General features: G+C 40.9%; 1 protein-coding gene across 2 annotated transcripts in view; it reads left to right on the top strand.

Moving 5' to 3' along the window:
• glsb (glutaminase b) overlaps positions 1 to 11,599 on the top strand; it is a 33,801-nt gene that overhangs the window by 20,620 nt on the left and 1,582 nt on the right. Inside the window, exons 13-15 of one of the 2 annotated variants that reach the window (XM_037686839.1) lie at positions 333 to 464; positions 750 to 842; positions 11,166 to 11,227. In XM_037686839.1, coding sequence (XP_037542767.1) covers positions 333 to 464; positions 750 to 842; positions 11,166 to 11,227 — 287 coding nt within the window. Of the gene's footprint in view, positions 1 to 332; positions 465 to 749; positions 843 to 2,172; positions 2,428 to 11,165; positions 11,228 to 11,599 lie in introns of those variants that run through there. The other variant, XM_037686838.1, reaches the window with a different exon arrangement.

Below are 11,599 nucleotides of genomic sequence, written 5' to 3'. Positions count from 1 at the left end.
TAACGGAGACCACAACGGGAGCTAACGGAGATCACAACGGGAGCTAACGGAGACCACAACGGGAGCTAAGTCACTTGACCAAGCTAAAAGGTCAACGTGACCAAACGGGAGCCGAAAGCTAAACGGGGAAAGTATTTGTAAATACATTAACATGTTTTTTTTAAGTATGGAAGATATATAAAATCCAAAAATCAGTGTTCCTGCCTGACTTGGCTGAATGAGCTGAACGTTTTGATTCATGAATGGCTGAAACTGCACAGCCTGCAGGAGTGGTACGAGTCTAATAGAATGTTCTGGTTTGCTTTGTTTACCGCATCTTTTGTCCCGTTCAGGTTGGACTGCCGGCCAAGTCGGGCGTGGCGGGCGGCATCCTGCTGGTGGTCCCCAACGTGATGGGCATCATGTGCTGGTCGCCTCCGCTCGACAAACTGGGCAACTCGGTCAGAGGGATCCAGTTCTGCACGGTACGTCATGTTCTGAGACGCACAGAGCAGTTCATGGTCAAACTATAAGTTACATGTAGCCGACTTTAAAACTGGGTCAGGACCAGATGATCCATTAACCTTGGAGTTCGAAGAAGGTGAGTCAGAGGAAACTCACTAATGATTGTAAACTTTTACACCTGCAGTCGTTGCACCTGATTAATCAGTAGGTGTTGCCTGGTTAATGAGTACCACCTGGTGGTCCGGGGTCAACTACCTAATTATAAAGTTTATTTCAGATTCTGAGTCGTCGTTCTGTCGTTCCAGGATCTGGTGGAGCTTTTTAACTTCCACAACTACGACAACCTGAGGCACTTTGCCAAGAAGCACGACCCCCGCCGAGAGGGCGGAGACCAGAGGGTAAGGACATGCAACACCTGCCTGACGAGGAGGAAACCCACACACACCTGTGCTGCAGAACTGGCTGAGTTTAGGGTCTTTAAAGCTGCAAACATGGCTGAAACCAGACGTTTACGTACTCTGTATTGAGAAAACATCTTCTGTTCCCATTTTCTTAGTATTCTGTATCGATGCCTTTAGACAGAATGACTCGAGTCAAACGTTTTGGGTTTCGTCCCATTCCTCCTGACAGAACTGAGCTCCACCCACAGATTTCCTCTGGGACTGAGACCAGGACTCTGAGGGCCACTCCAAAGCATGGACTTTGTTGTCCCTAATCCACTTTGAAACTGACTGGGTCATATGTTTAGGGACATTGTCCCATTTGTGTCCAAGCTTTAACGTCCTGGCTCGTGTCTTGAGATGTTGCTTCAGTAACGTTCTCTCTTTTGTGATGTGAACCGGTCCCTCCTGCAGAGAAACACCCCCACATCATGATGCTGCCACCCCCGTGCCTCAGACTTATGGGTCAATATGATGATGGTCATTATGGTCAGACAGTTTAGTATTAGTCCAGACCACAGGACATTAATGTCCCTGTGTGGACAAACCGTAATCCGTCTCTCTTTATCTTGTTTTGGGAGTGATCTCTTCGTCCTCTCTTCGTGTCCTTTCAGTCCATGTTGGTCCTGGACTCATCTCACCGTGGATGAGACTCTTGGACCAGCTTCAGCAGCGTCTTCACGAGCTCTGTAGCCTTGGTTCTGATCCACAGAGTTCACACCAGAACACGCTCATCTCAGGAACCCAGATCCCGTCTCCTTCCTGAGCGGTACGATGGCAGGACGCCCTCATGGTGTTTAAACTCCTGTCCAGTTGTTGGACAGAGGAACCTTTAGGTGTCTTTAAACTGGACCCGAAGATGAACCAGAGTTCTGGAGCTCTGATTCTCCTGATATCCTGGTTTCTTTAGATTTTCCCATGATGCAATGCAAAAAGCAGAGCGCTTGAGGTGTGCCTTCAGTTAACCTCTCTTGTTGTCAACTGACCAATCAAGAGCTTCCAAAGCCATGACATCATCACCTGGGCTGTCTAAAGTCTGAGAAGTCTTTGTGCGTGCGTTTAACAAATAAAACTAATTCTGCGAATCCGAACTGACCCGACAAGGAGAGGTTTGGTCACATTCTTGGTGTATGTAAACATCTGGTTTCAACTGTAAACAGAACCAGCTCAGCTTCAGAGGTTCTGTGACCCGTTTGCAAGTTTCGACGTGCGTGCACGTCTCAGCATGATGTTTTCACAAGAACGGGGAGCTCTTTGAAACTAACTGAATTGTTCGTGTCGCTTAAAGCAGCAGCACAGCTTCGGACCCATGGATTACGAGAGCCTCCAACAGGAGCTCGCTCTGAAAGCCCCCCTGTGGAAAAAAGTGTCCCCCACTGAGTCCGACCAGGACAGCTCCACCACTGTAGTCTATAGGATGGACAAAGTCAGCGAGTGACCCCGCCCACCTCGCCTGGTCGGCGTCTTTCTTCACCTCTGAGTATTTATTCAACGTGGAGGGTTATTTATTGTGAAGCAGTCACTGCGGGGACGGGATGAGGGACTTGTTTTTATTTGTAGCCTCAGTGTGTCTAAAATCTGCTGTACAGCTCCTGCTTCCTCTTAATCCCGTTTTCTGTAAATTATTTTAATCTGGTTTTTAAAAAACGGCTTTTAGGACTCGACTTTTAAAGTAAAAGCAAACCTTTTTCCTCGGTCCGGTCTCCAAAAGCGGGAGCTCAGAATGAGACTCAGGGGATTTTTGCACATGAATACAAACGCTGCGGGGGTCAAAGGGCACGTGCACAGGTTGTTGTTGGAAAGTTGAAACGAGTGCCTGGTCAGGGTTCAAAAAACTAGAAATCCTTCAAACTTTGAACCGTTTGATTTTTAAATCTTGAACAGAAACTCTAAACTCAAAAAATAATTTGAAACAGTTTTTATAAAAGTGTGTGTGTGGGGGGGGGGGTCACCTTGAACCCCTCGTTTGATTTGTGATGCCAGCGGGATCTCGGCGCAGCCGTTTGGTGATAATCGATGCTCCGGCTGACGATCCTGAACTAGACACAAAATAAAATATGAGTAAACCGCTCGTTTTGTTCATCAGCTGTCTCTTCTACGAACCGTTTTATCTCTGCTTTAACAAATACGTCTTTAAAAAAACGTATCGATCGTTTCAGCGTCCGGACTCGTGTTCGTTTGAATAAAAAAGGTATTTTTCACATTTTACACCAAAAACGAACGTTTGTGTAAAAAAATTTGTTAAAAAGAACTTCTAACATTTTAAATAATTTAGAAGTAGTTCTTATACATTAAATTAAAAACAACTTTAAATTAAAGCCAATTAAGGTCTGTGTTCGGGAAAGTATGGAATTCCAAAAAAATGTATAGAAATGTTTAAATTACTTTAATTAGTACAATAAAATTTTAAAAAGTCCACATTTTACCAAGCTTTAATGATGCCTCTATCCGAGAAATCCCTATGATAAAAGCAAAAGTGCAATTAAATATTAATGTAATATTTATCAGATGAACACCAAACAACAAAAAAACAACTTTGCTTTTAAATAAATAAAAATAATATTTTAAAAGTGAGAAATGTTGAAGACTGACGAGTTAAATAAAAACCTTCAGCTCCTGGAAAAATACTTTTAATTTATTACGAACAGAAGCACCAACCCAAACTATAATTCTAAAGGCAGGGGTAAATTAAACTTTAATAATCAGTTCCTGATCACGTTTTTCTCTAATCGTGCATTTATCACCTTCCACAAATCTACAGATTAGAAGTCGAGAAGACGTTCAAACTTTATTTATTTTATTTTATTTGTGCAGTTTGCAGATTAATCTTCCCCCTCCCTCCTGAGGGCCATTAGAGTCTTTATTCGCTGGCGTCACAGGAAGTACGAAGGTTTTCATCTTCATACATACGACCAAAACATCTCATCTCAGGCAAGCAACAACCCTAATGACCCTCAGCAGGGAGGGGAGGGATTCATCTGCAAGCCTCATGCAGTGAGACTCCACATTTTGTTTTTTAATCGATAAAGCTCCCAGTGTAGGAAGCAAAACATCTTCAGCTAACAGAATAAAAGGTCCATTTTGATTTTAGAACTTTTCAGATTACCTTTTATGGAGGCGATAAACGCACATGGAGGGAAAAGTGATCATGAACAAGATGGAATACGAAGAAAAATAACTCCCATAAGGAAGCTCGTTTATCCTTATCTTGGATGTTGTGATGGATTTATCGTGTCCTGGATGACAGAATCTGCACCAACGTAACGTCAAAAAGAACCAATTAAGAGCAGAAATATCCGTCATCTTATTTACTAAAAGCTTAATTAGTAACGCCTCATTAAACTGCACAGAAAAAGGACGACCGACCCGTTCCTGGTCGATGTACTTGAACAGTTTCTCATCCTCCTGAATGCACAATATGCGAGTTGTTTCAAAACGTTTATTTAATAATCACGCCTCATTCTCTGGCGTCGTAAACACTTCGAGGATTAAAATTAATTTGACAAACCATAATTCAGCGGACACACCTGTCGGTGTTGGTATGGCCGTCGGTGCAGGCGACGTGAACAGAACTCTGTGTCGCTGAGCCTCGGCGCGTTTGTCCGTATGACATCGATGTGTTCTCCTTTCGATCTGGTCCAACTTTTAATCCCTCTGCTGTGAGCAGCTTTACCATGGCTGCCTTCCAGAACCAACTTTGCACGGAGCCTTGTTTGTGTTCAAACACGGTCGCCTGCACAGAGCACGGTGCAAACGTCTCGATCCGTTCCTCGCCCGTCTTTGCCTTGCTTCAGAGGTTTCAGACGTTCTCTTTAAGGTTGAACCAACAGTTCTACAGCTTTCTGAAGATCTTTTTTTATTCACCTTCAGAATACCTACAGAACCAAGACCTGTTCTTGACTTAAGACCGGGCGATATATGATGTTTTTACCGTTTTAGTGCTTAATTCAACACTATAGGACGCACAGAGCGCCCGAGTGTTGGAGCATATTAAAACAAGTCATGGACCTCACGTGAGGACGAACATCCCTCTGATCAATGATCACTCCTACAACCTGTGAAGACGACAAGCAAGAACCAAACATTCATAACTAAACGCACAAAAGAACAAACGGACAGTTGCTGGTACAGAACAAGAGCGATTATTAGACACGTCTGAACCAACGTTCGATGATTATTAAAGTATTTAACTCGTCCATCGTCGACCGTTTTGTCCAGAAATCTTTTCTTCTTTTCGAACCAGAAGGCTACGTTTTAAATTCTTAATCTGTGTGTCTGCAGCCACCAGAGTTTTCCAAGTGACAATGAACGCCATCTTTCTCCATTTCTTAATATTATCAGACAAATGTTTGCTTTGACGTCCACCGTTCCACATCAGAAGAGTCGGTCTTCCTCACAACATCCAAACCGCACATAGATAAAAGATCTAAAACCTCAGTTTTTTTTTTATGAAGTTGATCTTTCTTCAACGGCAGCACGCAGATTGGGTTTACTGACGGTCTCAAACAACAGCAGTCAGATTTTAAAGTGGTGTTGGTTTCACCTCATGGACCAGTCATTTATTAAAACTGTGAACGGTCACAAGAGCTTACATGATGTTTGGTTCAAAGGTGCAACCAGCCATAGTATACCCCCAGTCCAGACTACGCATGGGGTTAAATGGGCATAGGCTGGATTATACTCTGGTTTAATCTGAGCAGGGGTTCTTTTGGCTTGCTACACCGAGCCAGACGAAAACTTCTCAAATCTAAATAAGAACATTAATTCAGACGAACTTCTGGTCTGGACGTCATCGGTGTACCGTTGATGACACGCCTTGTATTTGCGTTGGGACGCGTAGTATTTTTCCTGCTCGGGATTTTAGCTGGGACGAGTTAATTTACCTCTCTGAACACCTGTTGAGGTGTCCCTCATGTCTCACATAAACTAGATCCCGCTTGAGAGTCGAGACCGCGATGCGTTTGAAGCGCCTGGGAAAATCTAACCTCCAACTGGAGTAGATGCAGACATCTGATTTTAAAAACTGCCGTTGAAATTTGTTATATAATCTCAATAGGTGATTTACTCGATTATCGCCCGCCCTTATCACGACTCGTGTCTTTTGCGCAGCGCTGTCCGACAGTATAAATCCACCTGTATCAACATTTATTAGATTTTAATCTGCAATAAGAGGAAGAAACTAAACAAGGAAACAAAAATGCCAAACATACGGAAGAGTAAACTGAGACGTTTTCTATTTATTTATTTTTATGACTGCAACCTAATTTGACTTTTAGTTAGATTAGGCCTGTCGCAATAAACGATAAATCAATTAATCGCATGATAAATGAAAATTATCGACCTCGTTTTCATTTATCGGCTTTTCTTCATGTCTCTCTTTCTTCTGAAGACACTGGATGACAAAAAGCTCAACTCCGGTGTTCTTCACTGACCCCACCCTTTCTCTTTAAAAATCCATTTTAACCGTCCGAAATTGTGTTTTTGGATCGTTAAAAGCAGCTAAGCTGAGAAGCTAAGCTACGAGCTAAACTAACAGGCCGACCTCGGGGGAAAAAAACTTAATTCTTGTCAAAACTCCAAAATTCACAGTTGAAACCCGTGCCTTCGTCTATTAAGTCGTTTTTCTCTGCAAAAGAAGCTGAAAACTTGTTTACTGAGTTTGTTTTAATTAAAAACTTTGTGTGACAAATGCTATGCTAAAGAGCTGAAACCACACTGAGCAGCCGCCATTTTGAGAACCTAAAAACGGGAAGGAGAGACAGCCCATGTTACGTTAAGGGGCCTCCCTCCCATTTTTCTTAAAGAGACACGCTGCTCGCTCCCTCACTATCCATCCTTCAGTTCAGTCTTATACTGCCATCCAGTGGTCAATAAAGGTACTACATTCAAAACTAACCAACATTTTTTTTCTTAAATTTGACAATAATTACTAATTGTCAAATTTCAAACAATATTATCGTTTATCGCAATCATTTCTGAGACGATTAATCGCCCAATAAAATTTATCATGACAGGCCTATGTTAGATTGTGTTCTTGAAGTCTGAAACATGCACGAGTGCACGTCTTATCACGCGTTCTTAAATCTCAGTGTGTGGTAAAGGAAAGACGTTTGCATGTTTTTGTGCGTGTGCGCACGTATCCCTGGTGCATCGAGCCTCTGGACTGAAAGTTTGATGCTTGTTGATCCAGAATAGTTTGTGTAAATACGGCAACGACTGCTTTGTTTTCAGTGTTATCGGGGCTGTTCCTTAAGGTTTTGGTGCTTCTGAATGTACATAGCTGCAGTAAATAACTTCAGACGTTCCAGGTTCGTACGGCCTCGTTGGGGTGATTGAGATCGATGCACATGAATGTCGTGGCAGCAGATGCCTTAATGATCTCTCCACTGTGACTGCACTGGGAAGGTGTTATTTTGTTTTATTTAATCTGCAAGTTTTAATATTTAAGTTGAACATGTTGAGCTGAAACCAGAGTCTGATGGGAGTAAAATCCACAGTTAAAGTAAAAGTCTCGTGTCTTCTGTTACATTCTTTGACTCTTTTTCTGTTACGCCCATCGTTGTTTTTAGGTACAAAAGTTTTCAAAAGCCTCGGTCATCATTAATGCTGAGCTTGTTGCACAAAAACGAGATTTCTTCGGCTGTTCGGCTTCGGCTGTTTATAAGAAACACATTAATCATAAGTATTATAATCTGTAGTATCTATAATATGTCTGCCACCAAAGTTTATGCTGAAAGGTCTTTTTTTTTTTTTTTTTTTGCAACCATTAAAAATATATAGATTAACTTTTATTCCATATTCCCGTTCTACGTTTATTTAAAGAAATTGAATTTGTGTACAAATATGTGTATTTAATTGACTTTAAAGCTGTTAGTGAGGAGATAAACCAAATAAAATGTAAAAATATTTATTTGAAAGTCGATACAGACTGATGTGCAGTCAAATTTGTTGTTAACTCAGGTTTTATTAAATTCAATTCAATTCAGTTTAAGATTTATTTGATAAATAAATAAACAAAATCTTAAATATGAAGCACTGATTACAGGTTTCAGTTATTATTTAAGATTGAGCAGTAAAAAAGTGCCAAATAAATATTTATTAGGTGTTTCTTTTGACAACTTCTCAATTTATAAACTGAGATTAGATTAGATTTAGATTAGTTTGTGGTGATAAAGTTTTTTTTGTTGTATTTAGTCATTATAGTTGGATGATCTGTCTATACAGTATCTTAATCAAGATCAGATGGAAAACTGAACATCAGGTAAATGTTTTGTTTCTAATTTTGACTAAATGTACTTTATTTACCTTTGTAGGTGAAAAAACTTATCAAGATGAGGGAAAACGTTTCTTTCTATTGTTGATTGTTAAAAGATCTTCACGTTTTGATTTTGACTTTAAACGTGAGTTTTCAAGGTGACTTTATTGTCATTCGCATTTTTGAATCAAAAGCTGCTCCGGACAGTATTAAAAGGCATAGGTGCAAATAAAACATCACAGTATCGTCAGCGTAGAAAGGAACATGACGTTCGGTTTATCTTGAAAGGGTTTGTTCAGGTACAAATAAAAGGAAATGGATCGAGAAGTCATCCCTGAGGAACACCTTCCGATTGCATTGAAGCAGACTGAGATAATGCTTTCTGTCTTCACAAAATCCAGCCAATCAGCATTGATTATTGCAAATGATCCTTCATTATTCATTAAATCAAACTGATAAATAAATCTCGATTGGTTTTGCTTTGATCACTCCAAAAAATGGAATTTAATCAAATTAATGATGGCGGGGCTTCTGAATCTTTTACCTGTATGTCCATATAAATGATCCGTTTTTATAGTTGTCTTTTTTTTTTTCTCTGAATTCTCATTTTCCATTACGCATGCTGTTTTTGTATAGATTGATAAACCGTGTTTTTAATCTCATCTTTATGTTTTCTTTTGAATTTCTTTCATGAGTTTGTTTTTATGTTGATTTGTGTCCAGAACATGAATTTTTATCATTTTGTTGGAAAAAAAATTAAAAAGATCATTACAGTGTGACGAGCTTGGAATTGTAAGGTGGTCGTTTTTTAAAAAAGGTTTTCTTAACCAAAGATCTAGAGGTTCAAAATGTTTAATTTGGGAAATGTAAATGGAGAAATAGTTGCCTGAAAACTTGAAATGCTATTTATGTTTCTTAAATGAAAGTAAATGAAACCGTACGGTTCCAAGTTCATACCCGTTTGTAATTCTGTATAAAGTCTCCATAAGTTCATAAACTGTCCCGTCTGCTCGTCCAAACGGTTGAGACGTGTTTTTCTTCAGCTGCGGTGGACTTGGAGACGGGACAGCAAATGTTTTGTTCATTTTGTTGTTGTCATGTTGTTCCCTGCATAAAATAAAATAAAGCACGTGTTCATCCTCTCTTCCTCTGTGCAAACAGCTCTTCTTTAAAAATAATCACCTGAAAATCACAGACTCCTCTGGTTTGAGTTTTAGGAGGTGTATGGTAATTTCCTGTATCTTTGTGGTTGAGGGTTACAAAAGTCAGTTGTTTTAAAGTTTTTAAATTTCTCGTCTGTTCCGGCCTCGGCGGCTGTGAAATAAATCTATTGTGGTGTCCGTGAGCAAGACACCCAATCCCTAACTGCTCCCCGGGTGCCTACAAAGCTGCCCACTGCTCCACCTGGGTGTATCTCGTGTGATGCGTTAAATGCAGAAAACTAATTTTTCCATTGTGAACATACAGTGATGATGACGCATCACTTTAGTTGATAAAAATATAATTAAATATTACATAAGTTCTCCAGGAGAGTCTTAACCGCATCCCAGCTGAGATGGGGAACATTGAGTTCAAGTGGTGCCATGTTCCTCCGCACCTCAATTGTAGAGGTGGCTGCCTTGAGCTGTGGTCGTAATGTTGTCAGTGCTTCTCGTGGTGGACTCACTGGGTCAGTGAAGCTGTCTTCGGTGGCCTCAGGATTCCATCTCTGCTATTTGCGGATGATGTGGTCCTGTTGGCGTCATCGTGCCGTGATTTTTCAACTTCCACTGGAGCGGTTCGCAACAGAGTGTGAAGCGGCTGGGATGAGAATCGGCACCTCCAAGTCTGAGGTCATGATCCTCGGTCGATAAAGGGTGGGTGACTCTGAGTCGAGGGTGAGGTTCTGCCTCAAGTGGAAGAGTTCACGTATCTCTGGGTTTTGTTTACAAGTGAGGGAAGAGCGGAGCACGAGATTGACAAATTGGTTCAGCGTCTGCAGTATTGTGGACTATGGGCCGGTCCATTGTGGTGAAGGAGCTGTAAGGCAAAGCTCTGTTTACCGGTCTGTTTTTGTTTCTACCCTCACCTTTTGGCCACAAACTCTGGGTAGTGACTGAAAGAATGAGATCGCGGATACAGGTTGAAATTCCTCTGCAGTGTAGCTGGACTCTCCCTTAGAGATGGGGTGAGAAGTTCAAGGTTCTTTATTGTCATTCGCATCACATGCAGTACATGAAGTGGAACAACACTGTACTCAAGATCCCAGTTACACCCAAAAAATAGCAAAAATATAAAGTATAAAAGAAACTGTATATAAGGATCTAAGATATACGCTGAACACTAATAATGTAAAATAATATGGTATATTAAAGTTAGTCGTGGAGTTCCTCAGGGTTCAGTGCTTGGACCAATACCTTTATGATTCCATTAGGTAATGCTATTAAACAGCATGAGATAAATTTTCATTGTTATGCTGATGATCCAGTTATATTTGTCCATGAAACCCAATGAATCCAATCAGCTACTTCGACTACAAGCATGTCTTTAAGACATAAAAACCTGGATGACCCTAAATTTTCTGCTTTTGAACAGAAAAGACTGAGGTTGGTTTTTGGACCTGAGCATTATAGGAATTAATTTTTCAGTCTTTCGCCCTTTGTTGGCATTAATATGTCCTCCAGCTCTAATGTTAAAAATCTTTGTTACTTTTGATCAGGACATGTCTTTTACCCCCCACATTAAAAACGTTACGTCAGTTATCCGGGAGAGACTTGGAGTAGAAACTGCTGCGCCTCCACATCCAGAGGAGATGTAAAACAAAAGTTTAAATAATAAATAATTGTTTAAAGGTGAATTTACAACATTCTAAAGGTCTGCTCAGAATTAAACTGTTCCTCCAAACTGAGGTCCAAAGACCTACCTACAACAGGTAAGATGGTAATCGTTCCCCACATCAGAACGATCTGAACTACCCCTTTAAATGTTGTTCTGTAGAGGGACAGATCTGTGGACGACTCTCCGATCCTCTCTGTCTCTGTCCTCAGGTGAAGTCCGTCATCAACCTGCTGTTCGCTGCATACACCGGAGACGCCTCTGCTCTGAGGAGGTGAGAAACACAAACGTGGGCTGAAGTACTGACCCGATCCGGGCGGGTTCTGATTCTCTGTCCCACCTGAAATACCTTCTGATGGTGTCCACAAAAACAGAGGGACAGGACATGTCTCTGATGATCTTTGGTGACCTCAGGTGGCAGGAAGAGGAACTTTTACACAAACAGGACTGCACCTAAAACGAGAACTGATTTTATTGTTTGAACTTTGTTTTTGTTTTTTTAAATATATTTTAAAATGTCCTTCCAGATTAAATTTATGACCCAAAACAAAAAGTTTATTTTGAGTCATTCAGACAAAACGAATGGTGTCGCTGAAAGTGCTGCTTAAAGCCCCCAGCATTGTTCAAGGAGGTTTTAAGCAGCCTG

The sequence above is a fragment of the Nematolebias whitei genome, chromosome 13 (assembly GCF_014905685.2).
Source record: "Nematolebias whitei isolate Nwh7 chromosome 13, NemWhi1, whole genome shotgun sequence".
NCBI lineage: Eukaryota > Metazoa > Chordata > Actinopteri > Cyprinodontiformes > Rivulidae > Nematolebias > Nematolebias whitei.
The sequence above is the reverse complement of the archived record's forward strand: the minus strand, read 5'-3'. Positions and strand labels throughout refer to the sequence as shown.